The sequence below is a fragment of the Labrus bergylta genome, chromosome 6, assembly GCF_963930695.1.
Source record: "Labrus bergylta chromosome 6, fLabBer1.1, whole genome shotgun sequence".
NCBI lineage: Eukaryota > Metazoa > Chordata > Actinopteri > Labriformes > Labridae > Labrus > Labrus bergylta.
Window position 1 is genome coordinate 22,235,495 of NC_089200.1, and position 21,770 is coordinate 22,257,264.

The 21,770-nt window shown below is 43.0% G+C and overlaps 2 protein-coding genes across 3 annotated transcripts; one reads left to right on the forward strand and one right to left on the reverse strand.

Moving 5' to 3' along the window:
- Positions 1-207: 207 nt before the first annotated feature.
- Positions 208-6,445, forward strand: mmachc (metabolism of cobalamin associated C). 2 transcript variants are annotated; one of them, XM_065956018.1, is made up of 5 exons: positions 208-357; positions 1,728-1,925; positions 2,130-2,282; positions 2,387-2,559; positions 3,044-6,445. In XM_065956018.1, the coding sequence occupies exons 1-5, from the start codon at positions 268-270 to the stop codon at positions 3,141-3,143; spliced, it is 714 nt and encodes a 237-aa protein (XP_065812090.1). In that variant the 5' UTR covers positions 208-267; the 3' UTR covers positions 3,144-6,445. The 2 variants fall into 2 exon arrangements, with proteins under 2 accessions (XP_065812090.1, XP_020487501.1); XM_020631845.3 differs by having other exon boundaries at positions 209-357; positions 2,387-2,563.
- Positions 6,446-11,720: 5,275 nt separating this feature from the next.
- LOC109982554 (leucine-rich repeat-containing protein 52) lies at positions 11,721-21,430 on the reverse strand. The gene is made up of 2 exons (XM_029276984.2): positions 20,013-21,430; positions 11,721-14,347 (listed from the first exon to the last, which is right to left on the reverse strand). The coding sequence occupies exons 1-2, from the start codon at positions 20,659-20,661 to the stop codon at positions 14,019-14,021; spliced, it is 978 nt and encodes a 325-aa protein (XP_029132817.1). The 5' UTR covers positions 20,662-21,430; the 3' UTR covers positions 11,721-14,018.
- Positions 21,431-21,770: the final 340 nt, after the last annotated feature.

Sequence of the window (21,770 nt, forward strand, 5' to 3'; positions counted from 1 at the left end):
TTTATGTAATGTACTATTGATCTACATTCGTTTTATGTTATTTATCCAAACTTGGAGGACTTTGTCTTTTGTCCTCTTGGTGTAGATATGTATTTATTATTTAACCTTTATTTAACCATGAAATAAACTTGTAGAGAATTAAGATCTATTTCACTTAAGTCTAGGCTGTTTGTTTAATAAGGAGAACAAACAGTGGAAACTATAAAATCTAAACAGTCCAAAGAACAACATTTCCCACAATCCATCGCTTTGTGTTTGCGAGCAGCAATGGCGGCGTCCTCAGACAGTGTGGAAAAAATAACCGGAGCTCTGGAGGAGAGTTTATCCGGACTCGGCTTTGAGGTTCATCCTCTCAAGGTGTCTGCGCGTTTTCTTTAATGCTGTGTGTGGGTTATCTTTAGACATATTCAATGCTGTGTGTGGGTTATCTTTAGACATATTCAATGCTGTGTGTGGGTTATCTTTAGTCATATTCAATGCTGTGTGTGGGTTATCTTTAGTCATATTCAATACTGTGTGTGGGTTATCTTTAGTCATATTCAATGCTGTGTGTGGGTTATCTTTAGTCATATTTAATGCTGTGTGTGGGTTATCTTTAGTCATATTTAATGCTGTGTGTGGGTTATCTTTAGTCATATTTAATGCTGTGTGTGGGTTAGGGTTAATGTTAAAGTTCATGCTGTGTTTTGGTTATAATTAATGCTGTGTATGTTCTTTAATGTAGCGTCAGAGATACTTTTTTTTAAATAAATCACACTTGAACACAGTCACCTGCTGAATGAACAGCACGTTAAAGAAAAAGTAAGAGTCATGTAAAGTATTTCAGATAATATATTATTTTATGACGTCACCATGTAAACTATTTCAGACAAGATAAATGTGGAAACTGCGATATGCACTACAGTGTTTTAAGTCTAAGTGAAACGATTGTCCTGATGACTGCTGTCTATCTCTCTACATATCTGCCTCTCCAGTCAGCTGGTATAACTATCTCTCTCTCTCTACCTGTCTGTCTCTCTCTCCAGTCAGCTGGTATAACTATCTCTCTCTCTCTACCTGTCTGTCTCTCTCTCCAGTCAGCTGGTATAATCTCTCTCTCTCTCTCTATCTGTCTGTCTCTCTCTCCAGTCAGCTGGTATAACTATCTCTCTCTCTCTATCTGTCTGTCTCTCTCTCCAGTCAGCTGGTATAATCTCTCTCTCTCTCTACCTGTCTTTCTCTCTCTCCAGTCAGCTGGTATAACCAGTGTTTCCCCTACCATTATATTGGGGGGGCGCCCCCCCTGAAGGTCAAGTAAAAAAATATATTTTTTTATTTTTATTTTTTATTTTTTATTTTTTGGGGCTGTTTGTGCCTTTATCGTAGAGATAGGATAGTGGATAGAGTCGGAAATCAGGGAAAGAAGTCATTTAAGGATACCTTTCCTATAGAAATGGACCTCTGTCATTAAAAGTAACACATGAACACCAAGATTCCTTCAAGTGTTTGTGTCGGCTTGTCTCCACCCCCCCAACGCTGTAAACCTAGGGGAAACACTGATAACTCTTTCTCTCTACTAGTCTGTCTCTTAGGTGGTCTGGTATAACTCTCTCTCGCTCTCTCTACCTGTCTGTCTCTCTCTCTCTCTCTAAAGTTGACTGGTATAACACTGTCTTTCTCTCTACCTGTCTCCCTCTCAGGTTGACTCATATAAACTCTCTCTCTCTCTCTACCTGTCTGCATCTTAGGTTGGCTGGTATAATGCCGTCCTGCCCCCCTCCCTGGCTCTGTCATATCCAGATGACACTTTGGCTGTTGTTGTCTTCAGCACTCCTTCCATGTTTGAAAAAGCCTTCCTGCCCTTCCTGGAGGGACAGGCCTTTCAGGGTGTGTCTGACCCTATCGATCAATGTGTTAGACAGACTGTGTCGTCTGCTGTGTTTCAGGTCAGTATGTGAGACAGGGTGTGTCCTCTGCTGTGTGTGAGACATTGTATGTCTGTTCATGTTTGTGATTATGTTATCATATGTTACGTATTGTTAAACATAAATAGACAGAGAGGATTCATTTCTGACTGGTTTACCGTATGACATCGCAGTACAAACTGATGACTTCATATTTAACTGTGACTTGTCTCTCTCTGTCTTCAGTGTTTTCCGGGGCAGCAGGTGGAGGTGATTTATGACTATGAGCTGATGCCCAGCAGGAGGCCTCGTTTTCTGGCTCAGACAGCGGCCCATGTGTCCGGAGGAGCGTTTTACTACCAGCAGAGTGATATTATAGAGCCGCCGTGGACAGACAGAGTAATAAATAATTCACTTTTATGAACTATTTAAAACCTAGATTAAAAACTGTTTGTAGCCATCATGAAATAATTACTGTGTGTGTGTGTGTGTGTGTGTTGTAGAAGATGTTCGGGGTGTGTGTCCACCCTCGGTTTGGGGGCTGGTTTGCAATCAGAGCTCTGTTGGTATTTGCTGATGTGAGGGGGGGCTCCGACATGCTGCAGCCTCTTCCTGTAGACTGTGTGCCGAGCAGGGAGGGACGGATCAAGCTGCTGGAGGCCTTCAACCTCCACTGGCAGGTACACACCATCATCACACCTGTCATTAGCTGAAGCTCGGCTCATATTTGGAGCAACTGAAATCATTCCAACTTCAAATCAAAGAACAACATTTTGAAAATTAACAACATTCACTTTGCTCCATTGTGAAAATCAGTTTCACTCCTCTGAATCTGCTGCTCGTTGTGCGTCAGCCAAGCTGGCTGCTTCTCTGACACGTGTGGCACTAAGTTCTCTCTGTTGCTCACAGACATCACATTCACGAGACGCCTCTTCTCCACCAAACAGTTTCCCTTAACTTCTGTGTGTCTTTACACGCCCCTTACACAGTTTTCACAAGGTTACAACTTTCCTGTGTCTTATCACCCGATGAAGACACAAAAACTTCTCATCTAACCTGCTTCTTGTTTGTGATACTAAATTTCCCTGAAGTTAATCTGACTGCATGTTTGCATTCAAATCAAGATAAATCAAAGTAATCAGAGTCTTGTGTGTCTTCAGGACTGGAGTTACAGAGACATCGTCCCGCCGGTTGAAACATACTCTCAGAGACAGAGGGACTACTTTTCCTGTCCTCCCTCTGAGCGGTTTGCTCTGCTGAGGTCGTGGGGTTTCCTGCAGAGAAAAGAAGGGGCTGATCAGACCGCTGAGACTCAGATTACACTGAACGGACACGGCTGACAAAGAGGAAGAAGACTGAACATGTGTGCTCTCTGCTGGATGGACTTCAAATGAAACTTTATTTAAACTCTGATGAGCTTGTGAGAGTCAGTGAACCTGCTTTTAAGGTACGAGGTGAACTTTTTCTGCTGTGTGATCATGGTTACACACAAACACTGAATTCAAGTGGGTGTGTTGGAGTCTACCTGTATCTCCTTTCTGCCTTAAATCTCAGCTCTCTATCTTTACATCACGTGTCTGTACCATAACAGCTGTAACTCTGTTTACTTTCTGAAACAGTTCTGTTGGCTTTTAAAGTGGGGGCATAAAAGACACTAATTAATAAAAAAGACGGAAGAAAAAAGTTCTGATTCTAATGTTCATTTAATGTAATCAATAAATGCAGACGATCACATCATCAAACACACCAAAACAATAAGTTGAACTGTTGTCTGATCAGTTTTTAACTAAACCACTTTATTTAGTTTGAGATAATTCTATAAAATCTCTCTTCAGCTGTTTGATGTAATAGAGATGTAAAAAATAAATAAAGATCTTTTAAAGATCCCATTGAGAACTGATAAAGATCTATTACAAATCTAATTAAATTCCAATTAAGACCTAATACATTTCAAATATACATCTAATACAAATATCTAATAAAGATATAATAAAAATCCAAAAAAGATCTGACTAAAATCTAATAAAGATCTTGTAAAAAGTACTCCTCAAAATAATTTCAACAACACAGAAAAAAAGAAATGTGTTAATATGACCAGTTGAACTCTGTGAACATCGTGTTGAATCTTTAAACATTGTCTGCACTTTTTAGAGGATCCCTGTGTAAACACACACGCATAAAACACACACATTGAGTTCTCCTTCTTCTTCTTGTGTAAAAACACACTGACGTGGTTTCTTTGCTGCTCTGCAGTAGTCTCAGTGTTGGTCCATTCCCCTGTTTGACCTCTAGATGGCGGTCTTCTCTTTATAACATGCACAGAGCGCTCAGATTAAACACTGGCTGTAGGTAATCTGATGTCATTGTTTAATTGAATCCAATGATCTCCTCAGTTTATTCAAATCAAAAACTATTTTATGAAGCATGTTTTTCTGATATTTGGATTAGTTTTCTCTTTCCATCATTTAATACTTTTTGTCCCTCTGAGCGTTCCATCCATCACTTTGCTAGATACTCTTTCTCTGCCTCTCGCGCTCTCTTACTGCATGCCTCCCTTCCAGGCTGTTTACTGAATCAGCATTTCAGTTTGCTGCATAGACGCAGAGCGTGGAGTTAATTAGCCCCCCCGCCCCCCAGTGTATTTGCCCTGTAGTAACCCTGCCGAAACTCTCAGTCAAACATCTCAAACATTAACTCTCGGTCAAACATCACTAACATTAACTCTCAGTCAAACATCTCTAACATTCATTTATTGTTCAGTTCAGTCTGACAGCTTTTACATTTTCCAACTAACTTTACTTATGAAACATTCTATGAAATCCTTAAATACCTATTTCAAAATAATGATGCAAGAACAATTTCACAAATGGGTCCACCCAGCCTACTCCAAGCTGTTTTTTTTTTTCTACATTTCCAGAATGCCAGCTTGGCACTTGCAAAAATGAAATGTAGTTTGCATTTCTTGGGAGTATATTTTGGTCCAAAGACAAAGAGGGGAACAGAGAAAACCTCTCCCAAACCCCCACCCACTCCTGCAGCATTTTAAATAGATCAACCAAACGGGGGCAGGACACCACTAAGTGGTCTTAGGTCTCTGGCGGTGAACAGAAAGGACAACCCTCCCCAGTGCCTGGATCAAAGTGAGCTCTGTGTCTGTTTGTAGCTATTGCTCCATGTATAACCCTCCATTGGATGTCAGCCATCCATTTCTCAACAGGATGGTTAAACAGGACCCGCCAGCTGCCATCAGGGTAAAAGTAAGGGCCAAAAACCTCTATCCATCTTGACTCTCTTACTTCTGTAAAAAAAGAAAAAAGAAGACGGTTCAGTACCTTCAGAGTCTTTAGGGATAATAGTTGGTCGCTCTCCTCTCTCCACTCCTGCACCTCTGGACTCACATTAAGGGAAGCGAAGACATATTCATGTCCCTCACTCCACCGGTCCGCCAGACCTTCTCTGAGCGAAAACCCGGAGAGGCGCTGACAGAGACTGCCACACTCCATCTAACAGGTTCCGTAGCATTCTGGTTGACCGTACACCTGTCACTTCTGCCAGTCTCTCAATGGAAATCCTTGTAAGATGGCTAAAGAGAAGGTGGTGTCAGAGAGGAAATCATTATCAAACAGTGGCTCCAGAAAACATCCACATCAAAGGCCTCGGGTCAGGTGGTCAAGTGAAGCTCAGAGTCCTCCAGGCATCGGTGACAGGTAAGAAAAAGGTGCAAGTCCTGTAAACTTTAGTCTTTAGTCACCTGACTGTTATCTGAGCCTGTACCAGCTCTGGCTGCTGCCCAGCACCAAACTGCAGCTCCCGCTCCTTATCAACAGCCTCAACCTGTACTGCTTCACCACCCTCCACCTGTTCTGTAGCCTTCAACTGTTCTGTTGCGCCAGACTCCACTTGACCAGCTGTACTAGTCTCAACCCATTCAGTTCTCCCCATTTTTATACCACCACTTTCCTTATCTGCACTCACCACACATTTATTTTCAATTCCTGTGTCAAACATCGCAGCAGTTGGCTGTGTGTCAGCCGTGGAGCCTCCGCATACAGAACCGGCCGCTCCGCCTGTGGGCCTATGGGGGTGAGCCCTTCTCACCGCTGTCAGCCTCTGCGTGTCTTGCTGTGTGGTGTCTGTGCACAGGTGCGTCTCAGAGGAACATCCTCGCCATGGAATAACACACAAAAAAACAACACTAACAGGACATAAACAATAAACTTATAGGCTATCACAAATAACGATCATACAATAAACAAACAGTAAGAAAAGGCAAAAAAAAAGTGTTGTGAAAATACTTTTTTCTATTCATAAACAAACCTCCACCACAGAAGAAGAGGTAGAAGAAGAGGATGAGGAAGATGAGTGCAGAAAATGTGAAATAGGAGATCTGTGGTCTCTCGTCTTTGTTTCAGTCAGAACTCGTGAAGATGAAGGGTCTTTTGAGACCCACACCTTAATCTGTCTGACCTGTCAAAAGCCAAGGTATATTGTGGGGAATGAAGGAAGTAGGCCTATATGTTAACAATAAAGGAGGATGAGTGTTATTTTAAAAAAATATGTTTGTTCTTTTAGCAGTCCGACTAATGGTTTGACTGATGTGGCTAATGCTAAGCTACACAACCATTAAAATCAGCAAGGCTGTAATGTTGTGGTCATTGATTGATTTCATTATTGTGAATAAATCACTATTTATTGTGTGTGTGTGTGTGTGTGTGTGTGTGTGGCATCTTCTGCTTGCAGGTGATTTACAGTCACGCATTAAGAATGACATCACAGCAGCCTGACACCACACTTCCTTCTTCCTCTTTCTATGTGTGTGGAGTGAGAGTGTAGTGTCAGCCACACAAAACCACTGAGTGTGAGTGAGAGTGGGTCGTTAAATCCTCAAACAGTGAGTCTGCACTGAAGCTGCCTATACTGAAAAGGTCTCAACACCTTTTCTTGTTAGTCATGGAGACCCTCCATAGTCTACATCAAAGTTTCACGTTATCAAATTAGATAGCCTACAATTTTATCATACAGATGTTTAAATAATATATTATAATATTAGTCAGGTTCTATAATGAACAATTTTCAAGTCTTGAAAACAGGAAATGTGTTTATTTGACTGTGAAGCCTTTGCTGTTTACAGGGACCTAAAAGGGGAGTGAGCGGTTTTGAGAAAAAACTAAATTAAACCTTTAAAAAAAAAAAAAAGTATATGTTAGCTCCACTTTTTAGTATGCTCAACATCTAGCCTACATATACCTAGGTTAATTTGAAAACACAGAGGTGAGAGACTCCACCCTCATGAAGCTGAGAGGTAAAGGACTCTGTCCACATAAAGTTGGGTGGAGTTCTGTTTGTCTGTTTCTTCAATCAGTGATGATCTCTCCTCTCTCTAAATGATGACTCCACTGGATGTTTACCTGTCCCCAGCTTCTCCCTCTCCTCCCACTCTGTGATCAGTCTACTTGAGTGATTCAGCTCACTGTGTGTGTGTGTGTGTGTGTGTGTGTGTGTGTGTGTGTGTGTGTGTGTGTGTGTGTGTGTGTGTGTGTGTGTTTGTGTGTTAAATTTCACTCTTCGCTCCACAGTGGCTACTTAAAAGCCCTATTGACGTCTCTCCTTCAATGTGAATGTCACAGAGGGACTCTGTGCCAACAAAAGAATAGAGTCGTACAGGGGCAGGACCAGATCACTGTAGAGGGCAGAGCCAGTGGGGGAGAACAGTGCTGTGTGTGTGCTTGTCTGCATGTGTGTATGTGGAGCTTACACAACTGTGTGATGAAATGTAAATTCACAGACTGGGACACCAACATTACACTGTTAATGAATAAATCGGAATGTCTTAGGGCATGATGACGATGGAGCTTTGTTACATTGCTTTTGCAAAATTGCACTATGAAAAGGGCTACAGATGAAGTAAAAAAGGAAAAAATTAGACCTCATTAAGGACACACAGCAGGCGTGCGTGTATGTGTGTGTGTGAGAGCCCCTGGGAGGTTAATAAGGGAAACAGCTCAGATTGAGGTGAAGGATTCTCATCAGAAACGTTTAAATCAGGAAAGATGTCGACGAGAGGCAGAGAGCACAGGGACGGAGAGGAGGTAGGATGACGGTGAGGGGAACAGGGATGACTTTGAGTGGGGGGGGGGGGGGGGGGGGGGGGTGACTGTGAGGGGAGGGGAGGTCGTATGATTTGGGGGTCATGTGGTTTTAAAGGTGAAACAGAGATCATTCAGATCAGCGGTCGGGTGGGGGGGTTTATAAAGATGTGTGTCATGGTGGGGGTGGGGTGGGCTCCATCTGAAGGTGAGGTGGGCTGAGAGGGTGAGGTGCTTTGTGTTGGGGGGTCCTTGGATAATGTGCTGTGATAATGAGCTGTTAGTCTCAGAGGAAGAAGAGCTCTATTCTGAGATTAATGTGTTCACACACACACACACACACACACACACACACACACACACACACACACAGACACACACACACACACACACACTATTTAACCATTTTATCTCCACTTATCATGTCTACTTTAAACTAACACTATAGAAAACATTTACAGAACTCTCTTGTCAGACTCTTTAATATAGATATTTATGGTTAAACTTTGATTATCAGACTCTTTCATAAAGATATTTATACATGTGGGTGTTCTGCTGTGAGCAGGATGTAAAGCTGTCAGTGTGTTAAAAATACCAAATACACTGGTGTTAGACTGAATGTTGCTTCATATCAACATGATGTCCCTGTTGAACAAACTAAACAGGTTTTTATAAACTTAAATTTTTAAATAAACTTTAAATTTTATAATGCTTATAAAAATATAATGTAGAAAGGCATGTTGTGTGTGTGTGCGTGTGTGTGTGTGTGTGTGTGTGTGTGTGTGTGTGTGTGTGTGTGTGTGTGTGTGTGTGTGTGTGTGTGTGTGTGTGTGTGTGTGAGAGAGTGTTTGTGCGTGTATGTGTGAGAGAGAAGAAGAGAGAGAGAAGGAGAGAGAGAGTCCTGGTGACACAATCGGCTGTCAGGATCGATTGAGGCTGCCTGGATCTGGGATCAGGTGTGGCTCTCTTGCCTAAATGTGTCTTGTCTAGATCCATCCTGTACACACACACACACAAACACACACACAGGCGTATCTGTACTGAACCTCCTCCTTCTCCTACTCCTCTTTGCACCAGCTGACCCATCCTGCAGAGGTGAGCAGATAATAAAACTGCTCCTCCTGCCAATAGAGAGAGAGAGAGAGAGAGAGAGAGAGAGAGAGTGAAGCAAGGTGGGAGGAGTAAATGTGAGAGAGAATAAAAGACGCTGTAACATTCCAGGTCTCTCTCTCTTTCTCTCTCTCTCCTCTTTGCCAGCACTGTGCTGCAGAGGCAAATCACCCCCCCCCCCCCCCCGACACACACACACACACACACACACACACACACACACACACACAAACCTGAGCAAGAAGCGGGCCACCAACTGCACCACTGTGCCTCCCCGCTCCCCTCCCCTGATGAATTATTTTATCGATTTTTAAAAAAACACTCCAAATACTGTTTGATCTCCCAGCTTTACTTTGTGTAAAAACATCCCACTGAGCATGCTCAGAAGTGTTTCTTAACATAGTGATTACATATGATTCATAAATCTTTTGTTCTCAGCAGGAGCATAGTTCATTAAATATTAAACCTTTGAGGATCATGACCTCATCATACAGAGTTAAAACTGATCCTGTCAACAGTTTACAGGCGTCTCTTTTATCATAGAGCTCTATGGGGGAAACTCTCTGTGGGATCAGGGGGATTTATGACTGCAGTACCAAAAGGGACCACTAAGAAGGCTGAAAATGAGGCTAAACTGTCAATGTAGCCCTTTTCATATTGACAGTTCAATGACCCATTTACGCTCCTGTAACATATCTCCTTCAGTATGAATGGGACAGAGGCGTAACAGGTGGATCACATTGTCCCACCACTGTGCGGTCATCAGAGAAAGTAACAGAGGCGTTAAGGCTTAGCTATACTCTACATCCGATGCACATATTGACTATACTCCGTTAATTTCAGCCATATTTCTTCAAGTTCTCTGTAAGCTTACAGATGCAGACCAAACTTTGCAATACCAACAGAAATCATGGGGGCGGTGTTGAGCACTTCATGCCAGATCAGCGAAGAAGAATACTTTATAAAACGTTGGCACCTTTAGAGGAAAGATTGTGTGAGTTGGTTATGAACTCTAAATATATATATATGATGTTATCCCGTACATCCAGTACAGGGACTGGCAACAACAACAGAAAAGCTGGGTCTGTGAAAGACAACGCCCGCCAAAGGATGCAATGTTTCACGTCCATCCCAATGCGTGGGAGTATATAGTGAGGGTTATAACGTTTCGATCAATCTGGAACTTTTCCACCATAAAACAGTAGTTTCAATGTTGATCTAACAGTGAAATAACTTTCTACAGGTAGTATGGCTCTCTCATGTCCACACAGAGCGTCTCGGTCACCTGCTTTCAGCTTTGGCAGCGGGCTGAGCTCATTTTGTGAGAAGGGTGTATGGCTTAACTACACTAGTTCACACAGCAGCCTTCAGCTACAAAGCAGCCACTAAGCAAGTCTCTTTACTATTTAATACTAAGCTAAGAGCTAAGTCTGAAGCTAAGAGGAAGAGGACAATGACAGATGAAGCTAAGAAGAGAAGAAAACAGAGAGTGACGGAGCAAGAAGCCGGACTAGAGGAAATATTGGACAGACTTGTTCATGTTAGAGAGAGTTCAACAAACAGTAGACTGCAAGTCAGACCCCGATGTGGTTATAGATCGGGGTCATACACCATAACCATACCATGGTTATACACCATGGTAATGAGAGTGTCTTACCACTCAGAGACCTGCGGTGGGCGCCAAAGTACAGCAAATCAAATTCCTTTGTTTTAACCTACATATCTCATCTTATATGTAAAGGAAGCACTTATGAGCCTTAAGCTGGGCGAGACGGGATCACTTTCAGTGTGTGTAGCTACTGTTGCTTCTTTACACGTTTGCCTCTAAGGGTGCATTCACACCAAAGCTGTTTGACCTCTTTGAATCGAACTCGGGTGCGCTTTATCAGATAGTATGGTTTGGGGTGATGTGAATGTTCAAATGAAGTCTAAGCCTAAGAACTGAACTCTGGGTCTGGTTCGCTTCCAAGTGCACCAGATTTCGGTTAATAAGTTTGGAAAACGTGGCTAAAGTTAACATTTCTACAGTCCTCCTTGCAGTTGAACGTCCACATGCCTTTGCTAAATATTGTTACACATTGCTCCATTTAATATGTTAGTTCAACCTGACACAGCCAACATATTTTTTAATCTCCATTTTATAATTCAAAATACTGACAAAATGCTATACTGGATGCCATTCTTCCACTGTCCTGTTGTTTACGTTCGAGTCATAGTGCAGCATTAGGCCAGATGCATTCAGCCGGATGGAGCTAAAGCCCAAACTAGTTTCAGCTTGCTACGGTACACAACATTTGACAAACTTTGATGAGTTTGACAAAGTGCAGTGAAAAAGAAAAACAAATAAAAAATGCAACAATTTTACAACGTCACCAATGAATTTGTATTGAGTCCATTGAACTCCTTGTGTGAAAGCAACCTAAAACAATATGAATTCACAGACTGGGACACCAAAATCACCCTGTTATAAGATCGATATGAAAGTACAAAGACCTAAAGACACGGTGGTGTTACAGAATTACAATCTGTCATTGTAATTTAAGTATTTCAGTATAAAACTTTCACAAGTCACTACTTTAAAGTTAGAATGATTTTTTATTGCAGCAAAATTATAATAAAATTTGACAGAATTTAATTGATCCACTCTTTTATCTTGAACTCTTTATTGCTTTATGATACAAAACTAAAGACGCTTTAAGTTCACATTATAGACTTTATCAGCAGCTATCAATAACACACACAGACACACACACACACCAACACACACACACACACACATACATACACAAACACACACACATACACACACACACTATTACATTAAGTAACACACACACACACACACACACACACACACACACACACACACACACACACACGCTATAACATGAAGTGACACACACACACACACACACACACAGGATACAGTCACAAAAAGAAACAGTTTTAACCCTCTGACTGTCAGTCATCCACCAGTCTTTATTCACTTGTGACCATCACTAAGAACACTTGTGACCATCAACGACAATACCTGTGAAAATCAATGAGAACACCTGTGATCATCAATGAGAACACCTGTGACCATCAATGAGAACACCTGTGATCATCACTGAGAACACCTGTGATCATCAATGAGAACACCTGTGATCGTCAATGAGAACACCTGTGATCATCAATGAGAACACCTGTGATCGTCACTGAGAACACCTGTGATCATCACTGAGAACACCTGTGACCATCAACGACAATACCTGTGACAATCAGCGAGAACACCTGATCATCAATGAGAACACCTGTGATCATCAATGAGAACACCTGTGACCATCAACGAGAACACCTGTGACCATCAACGAGAACACCTGTGACCATCACTGAGAACACCTGTGACCATCACTGAGAACACCTGTGACCATCAATGAGAACACCTGTGACCATCACTGAAAACACCTGTGACCATCAACGACAATACCTGTGACCATCACTGAGAACACCTGCGACCATCACTGAGAACACCTGTGACCATCAACGACAACACCTGTGACCATCAATGAGAACACCTGCGACCATCACTAAGAACACCTGTGACCATCAATGAGAACTCCTGTGACCATCAATGAGAACACCTGTGACCATCAATGAGAACACCTGTGACCATCACTGAGAACACCTGTGACCATCACTGAGAACACCTGTGACCATCAATGACAACACCTGTGACCATCAATGAGAACACCTGTGACCATCACTGAGAACACCTGTGACCATCAATGACAACACCTGTGACCATCAATGAGAACACCTGTGACCTGTTGGCTAGGATCAGTACCAGGTCCAGTTTGATGACCTGTTAGCTATGATCAGTACTGGAATTTTTCTGATGGTGTCCTATTTCAGCTGTGGAGCTCTTGTCCACCTGTCTACACTTGTCACTGTACCTAACAAGTTACACTAAAGTCACTAAAATTTGTATTTGTAAAAGCAACACTTTCAATTGATCTAAAGAAAAATAAATTCTGTACACAACTTTTTTCCTATACTCAGAAGATACTTTTCTGCACACACCTGAAATTACATTTTTAATTATTTACCACCCCTGCCTCTTGGGGTCTTTGTAGAAACCTGAAACAATTCACGATTTGTTTTTACTGATTTACTCTTAGTTCATATAAAATTTGTGCGACATCTGGATAAAAACCTGACTTATGATGACTGAGGTCAGAAGTGTTGAAACATAACTGCAACATTCAATGATATCAAGGTGAACAGACACACCCCTCAATACACCCGTACATGAATGCAGGTAAAAACAGGTGTTCTTTTGCTCTTTGAAAACTGCTAGTGGAATTCTTTAAGCACACTTTATGTATACAGTGAGAACAAATCATCATCATCTAGTTATTGAATCCATTAGAAAATAAAACCTTGACTAATGATACCTTCACTGACCATCAGAAGGATCAGATTCTCCCATTTACACACACACACACACACACACACACACACACACACACACACACACTCACACACACACACACACACACACACACACACACACACACACACACACACACACACACACACACACACACTGTTATCAGACCTCCACAGAGAACCATCATGATGAACAAGCACTACAGTTAATTAGTTATTATTACATTCAGCATGTGTGTGTGTATTTGTGTGTTTGTGTGTGTACTTATTGCTGTCAATAATCTTAATTGCTCTTTTCATTGTGAGAGTTTCACAAACTGTCTCACTCTCACAAAGAGGGAGAGACAGGCCTTTGGTCTCCCTGTCCTCCATGTCTTTTCTCACATCCTTCTGTCCTCGTATCCACATTTTCATTTGTCATTTTATCCTCATGTCCTTGTGTCTTTATGTCCGTGTTTTTCTCATGTCCTAATGTCCTTGTGTCCTCATCCTGTAGTTCATCAGTCCCTCACACCTGCATGTTTGGTTTGTTCAGATCTCCGTTCTCCTGGTTCTCCCCTCCCCCTCCTCCTCCCAGCCCTCCTCTCTCCTCTTCATCGTCACTGTCCAGCTCCTCACTCTTCCTCTTGGTGTAGCGCTCGTACAGCACCATTAGCACGCCCATCACCCATGCAGACACTGTGCCCGCCGAAAAGATGACAAAGCCAATGGCGATGAAGAACAGGTAGTCCCAATAGCCCAGACCCTGGTGACAGTCGGCCCGCAGCTGCATACCGACCTCCGCCAACCGCTGACCAATCAGCTCGGGAGGACTGCTACACACTGTCTGACCTTCATCTGAGGAGAGGACAGAGGACAGAGAAGAGGAGGAGAGGAGAGGAAAGAGGAAAGGAGAGAGAAGGCGAGGAGAGAAATGAGGAGGGGAGAGGATAGGAGAGGAGGAGAAGGAGAGATGAGAGGAAAATAATTAGAGTGATTTGAAAATATCAAGAACAAAAAGTGATTAGTTACTCAAGCTCACACAAACACATACACACACAGTGCAGTGATAACCTTGCGATTAATGATCCCAGAAGGTGTTGTAACCACCTCCTCGGTGTGTGTGTGTGTGTGTGTGTGTGTGTGTGTGTGTGTGTGTGTGTGTGTGTGTGTGTGTGTGTGTGTGTGTGTGTGTGTGTGCGTGCGTGCATGCATGCATGCATGCATGCGTACGTGTGCGTATGTGTGTGTATGTATGCTGGACACATACACATACACACACACACACACACAGTCACTGATGCACAGAGAGGTGACCCCTCTCATTATTACACACAGGTGTGAACATGTGCAGCTCATAACAAGCAGCATGTTAATGAGCTGAGGTCAGTCTTGACCCCACAGAGACTCAGATTTGGGAGGTGTGTGTCTGTTTGTTCACTCTGCTTTCAGGACATCATCATGTCAGTTTTTTTGGAGCAATATGGCCATATTTAGATGAAAGGGCGAAGCTTCAGTGGAGCAAGGGTATGGGAATAAGAAACACTAAAGCAAACTGGAACTGAGACTTGTTTGACGGTACTGTTAGTACAATACCACCTCAATACAGCACAAACACGACCCAGGACCCAAAACCCTTTCTCCACCCACTACATCACAGCTTTGCAATTAATACAGCCACATACTATCACATCTGGACAATAACATCCACCCATTACATCACAACTGCACAATAAACACATCCACCCACTACATCACATCTGGACAATAAACACATCCACCCACTACATCACAACTGCACAATAAACACATCCACCCACTACATCACATCTGGACAATAAACACATCCACCCACTACATCACATCTGGACAATAAACACATCCACCCACTACATCACATCTGGACAATAAACACATCCACCCACTACATCACATCTGGACAATAAACACATCCACCCACTACATCACATCTGGACAATAAAAACATCTACCCACTACATCACATCTGGACAATAAAAACATCCACCCACTACATCACATCTGGACAATAAACACATCCACCCACTACATCACATCTGGACAATAAAAACATCCGTCCACTACATCACATCTGGACAATAAACACATCCACCCACTACATCACATCTGGACAATAAACACATCCACCCACTACATCACATCTGGACAATAAAAACATCCACCCACTACATCACATCTGGACAATAAAAACATCCACCCACTACATCACATCTGGACAATAAACACATCCACCCACTACATCACATCTGTACAATAAAAACATCCACCCACTACATCACATCTGTACAATAATAACATGCACCCATCACATCAGTATAATGAACACATCCACATATTACATCACTGCTATTTAATAAACACATCTGCCCACTCCACCACATTTGTAATATAAACACATCATCTGCTACATCCCATTTGATTAATAAACACATCATCTGCTACATCCCATCTGTATAATAAGGCTCTGGCTCTGTTTCTGCTGCTGATGGATTATTATGACTCTAACGACATTCATTAAAGTGCAGTCATGTGACCACGGAGCCAAAGGTGAGAACATGAAGGAGAGTGATAAGAGAAAAATGAAGAGGACCCTCTGTGATTGGACAGATTAAAGACTCCTGAGACTATTCTTTATCTGGGCTCAGAGAGAGAGAGAGGATTTCAACATTCAGCTGTGTGTGGGGGGATTCTTCATTTCTACCAATCACAGGACAGTCTGCTTGGAAATCTTCCCGAGTTGCTCTTTAACACAAGTCCCTCACAGCATGAAGTTAACTGATGGGAGGAGCGTCTAAAGAGGCAGGACATTTTGTTAAAAAAACACAGTGATTGTAATGTTTACAAGATAACCAAGTGGCAGCGGATGAAGCAATAGAGTCGGATGTCTCATGACAGTTTTTGCCTTTATACCGCTACCTGTAACTGTAGTAATTCACAGAATAAACAGAGAGTGGAGAAGAATACCGATGAGCAGAAAGGATGATGAAGCAGCTTCATTATGAGCATGACAAATGCACCAGTCATGTGATATAAATGTCATAAGAACTTGAAAATAATAATTAATTATAAGAAAATTGATGAGTTGGCTGAGAGGAGAAAGTCGGAGGAAAGTTGGAGTGAAATATTTGACTGCTTGGATTCCCACATGCATCTCACCCTGAAAATATCAGGACATCTCTATTTATTTACCTTTTTCAATATGTGTCAACGTTCAGATTAATGTTGTCTAAGAGGCGGTTATCATAATATTTGATATTATTGTGTGGTAATCATTAGGGAAGGTCTCAAGCTGATGGTTATAGCTCATTTTATTTGTTATAAACATGTTGTTGTTTGATGAACCTGATACCTGAAACATGAGATCATCCGATTAACAATGTAACCTTCTTCTTTGTTTCACCTGTCTGCAAGGTGTGTTCAGACCTGTGTTTATATACTGGAGTACACACACACACACACACACACACACACACACACACAAAAGCTCATCTATAAATGATGATGTGTCTGTATCAGGATGAATTGATCTGTCGGGTCATAATAAATGATTTAATGTCAGTGATCATGGTCTCTGACTCAACTGTTTCTGTCTGTCAGAGTTTCTCTCGATCAGTTTTTGTGTTTCCTTTGATCAGTCTAAGATCACTTTCATTAACTAGTAATTCAATTGACCCTATCTCCCCTTCATCTTCTTCTGCTTCTTCTTTTTCCTCTATGTTTGGATATTGAACAGGCACCCCACATTTAACTCTTTTTCTAAATTTAAATCTTTAAACATAATCATCCTTCTATAAAATGTGTTTACAGTGTGAGCTAGTGGTGTTGTTGTTGTAACAGTTATGATTACTGTTGTTTTTGTCATTTCCTGAATGGTCAGGGTTGATAAAATGGAGTTCATATACCACAAGTTAAGGAACAGGACCACTACTACTTCATCACTTCAATCACCTGTGTCTAATTATTTCTCTCACCTGTGTCGTACCTGTGTGTACATTTAATAGCTTTCCTGACCTTTCTCTCCTGTCCTCAGAACAGTATCTGCCCTCGTCCCATTTCTCTCCTCCTCTCTTCTCTTCTCTGAACAGGAACCACCACGGGATGCTGAACCAGACAACATGTCAAGACATGTCAAGCCCCCACCCTCAGTGTGACCCTGGTGTGACCCCATCCATCCTGAGTGTGAACCCAACATTGGCTCCCTTAAGCTTCACCTGCCTCCACCTCGCTAATCCCTCTTTACCTCCACCCCCTTCATCCCACTTTCTTCACCCTTCAGCACATATCAAATAAACTACTTTAAACCCTGTGATGGTGATAAGATAGAGAACACAGAGGTATAAGAACAAACATACAGGGAACAAAACAAAACATATCCTGATCCTCTTTACTAACTCCAAACAAACTGTGAGAAAAGAAAATCAAAAGAGAGACACCAACAACGCACACACACACACCTTCAAGAAGCATCTGAGTGAGATAGTACTGGACTCACACACACACAATCACACAAACAAACACACACAAGTACACCTGATTCACATCCACAGTAAGAGGCAGTGACAGCAGAAATCTCTGTACATTAGACTCAGAGCCTGCAGTCAGAGAACGGACACAAACACACACATGCACATACACACAGTATATATATATATATATATATATATATATATATATATTAAATATATATTAATATATATTAATATACATTGACCCCATTCACTCTGTTTAACTTGTTACTTCTAGCCTACTTCTGCCTTGACATTATTCTCTAAACTCACAGGATATTTAAAACAGATCGGTATGCTTGGCACCCAAACAGAAGGGTACCAAAAAAGGATGATGATACAGATCGGTTAATTTGGTACCATTCCCAACTTTTGATTCCTGCCAGCTCTCAAATAAGATCAGCTGAGTTTTTAGATTTCTTGAGTTGACATTTAGGAAGATTCACAGAGAGAGTAGGAGGTTCGACAATGTTTATATCACACACACACACACACATATATATATATATATATATATTATTTTTTTTTTATATGAGGTCTTCATGCACATATTGAGGCTGTTTCGTTTCTTTTCTGGTCACCAGTGCATACTTTTACAGCAGCAGACTGAAATCTTCAAGAGCCTGTAGAGGGCGCTAATGATAGCAGCTCTGTATTTGACAGGGAAGTCCAAAGAGCAACATCTGGCATTGAAAAATGAAGACATTGTGGAAGTGCACAAAACTGAGGTTCCTCGAGTGTCCACTTGATGCTGCTTGTGAAAGATCCATACCCACCACATGTTAAAATGTTCACCTTTACAGCAGGAATCCTTTTATGAAGGATCAGATATTCATACATTTGCATGATTAGGGCCGTGATCTTTTTGACTTGATAGGTTGGCCTATTGTAGCTGTTTGTCAGGAGGCTTAAGTCCTGCCTCAGCGCCATCACTTTGTTGATCTAAAGTTAGGTAGAGTCAGCATTTCCAACATGGTGACCGCATCGATGGGCTTCATAACGTCTTTTCAGAAACCAATGATGACATCATTGAGAATCCCCCCCATGTTTATACAGACTGTGAGAGAGACAAATGATGTCTGACACTGATCGCTTCACTAGAAACAATGCTGCGAAATGTATGAGCTGTTAGCCTCTGTTAGCTCTGTTTGCTCTGTAAGCAGTGTTAATTGTTAGCTTTGTTAGCTCTGGTCAAATTAATATGAATGAATTTGCCTATTTGCAGAATTTCTTCCGTTTGTGTGCTTGTGAAAGATGAGAGTTTCTCCTGAGGAAACCTTTGAGGAATGTTTAACTTATTAAAGCAGCCATGGCTCAGTGGGAGAGCGGGTCACCTCTCAAACTGAAGGTGGGGAGTTTGATTCCCAGCTCCTGCAGCCACAAAATGTCTTTGAGCAAGATACTGAACCGCTAACACTGCATCAGCGGTGTGTGAATGTGACATGACATGTAGTGTAAAAGTGCTTTAAGCTCTCAGAAGAGTAGAAAAGAACTACACAAGTCCGAGTCCATTTATCATTCTATCTCTGTCTTTCATGCACACACACACACACACACTCTCTCTCTCTATCCCCCTCTCCCTCTCTCTGTGTGGTTCATGGGAGCAGAACAGTTCAGTTTTTTTTGGGCTCGATCATGAAACGTCTGCACCTCAGGCCCAAGTGTATGTGATTGTGAGTGTGTGTGTGTGCGCGCATCCATAACATAAAAAGAAAGTAATACCCCACCTCCAAAGGGATTAGCCAGAATCAAATCATCTAAAAGATCTAAAGTGACAGACACACGTGAGGAGACCTTGAATTGCCTTTGCGCACGAACGCACGCACGCACACGCACGCACGCGCACACACACACACACACACACACACACACACACACACACACACACACACACACACACACACTTAGTTCACTTTTACATATGTATCCAACTTCAAGCAAACTCTGAGTTCAAAAAGTCAGTGTGTTTTTGTGTTCACCTTGAAACTTGTAGCCCTCTATACGGACCCACAGACACAGGTCCTCAGTGTCGCAGTCGCAGCTCCAGGGGTTCCCGCTGAGTCCCAGGGAGCGCAGCGCGGGCAGAGCGATCAAGCTGCTGATGTTCAGGACCGTCAGATTATTCCGGCTCACATCCAGGACCTGCAGGGCCAGGTTCTCCGAGAAGGCGTCCGGATGGATCTCTGCCAGACCCGGGTTGTCCGTCAGCCGCAGCATCACCAGAGACGCCAGCGGACCGAACGTCCGGTCCTCGACCTGCAGCAGCACGTTGAAAGACAGGTCAAGGTAAGCCAGCTTCCGCAGGTTCCCGAATGTTGACTCTGAGATCTCGCTTAGAGAGTTGTTGCTGCAATCCAGGTAGACCAAGTCGGACAGGTAGTTGAGCTGCAGCGCGGGCAGGTCACCGATCCGGTTGTTGGAGAGGATGAGTTGCCGCGTGGCCAGCGGCAGGTCCGCGGGGAACTGCAGCAGGTCCTGCCCCGCGCACTGGACCACCAGCTGGTCGTCACACACGCAGCGGTCCGGACATCCGGCCGTGAGCGCGGGGGAGGGGGCGACCCCCATCACGAAGAGGAAGAGGAAGAGCAGCCGGAGAGACTGAGCGCGCGGAGCGGGCACGAGACGCATGACGAGGCCGCTCGCAGCGTCATGAAGACCGGCTGAGCTGGAGCCGGAGCTCCGCGGACATCCTGCATGAGACAGACTCACGCACACAAACACACACACACACACACGCTCTGCCCGTCACTCACGCGCACTCGTCTCCGCGCGCGTCACCACCACACATCGTCGAGAAGGTGACCGAGGCACGCGGACCGGGCAGAGACCCTGCAGACCCGCAGAGCCGCACACTGACGTGGACCCCCCAGCGGTGACTCATCTGTGCGCGCACTGCTTTACTTTCTAAACAAAAACAGAGGACAAGAAGAAAAAGAATTCCGCACGAGACTCTGCTGCTGCTCTCCGCAGGACTCCCTCTCCCTGTCGTCCTTCAGCGGGTCAGTGAGGCCAGATGGGTGGTGAGGGGGTGAAGGTGTTGGGATAGGTGGGCTATGCTGCTCCGCTGTCCGGTAGACTGATGGGGGAGCGCGTGCTTCCGCTCTGCTCAGAGACTGTGAGAGACTGAGCAGCGCTAAGTCTGTGACCCTCCAACTGCACACACACACACACACACACACACACACACACACACACACACACAGTGGGCAGGACTGTTATTACATCACCAGGTGTTTCTCTCCAGAGTACCTAACTTCTCTCTGTCCTCTGATCGTCACAGTCAGAGAATACTGTGTGTAGGTGGGTATTTCTGTGTATTCGTAGTAGGGGTTGGAAGGGGTCCTTTTTAGTCCTGTTATTTGTTTCTCTCCTAATGAAAACTGTCAGAGTAACGAAAAAACTAATTATTTATTTAAAGAAAAAACAATAGTGGCATGTAGATGGCCTAGCGGTTAGGTTCAACCCCATAGTCCTCCAAGCAGGCGGCCCAGGTTCAAGTCCAGCCTGTGGCTCCTTTCCCCCATGTCATTCCCCACTCTATCTTTCGACTGTCCTATCAAATTAAGGCAATAAGCCCAAAAAAGATGCACATATTGCAAATTTAAAATCATTGTTATTGTTGATATCATATAAACTGCATTAGAGTTTTCAAGGCTTGTCGATCTTAAGGTAAATCTTTTAATCTTTAAATGGGTCATCAGTGTAATGGAGGTGTGGTTAAAGTCCCTGGTGTAGTG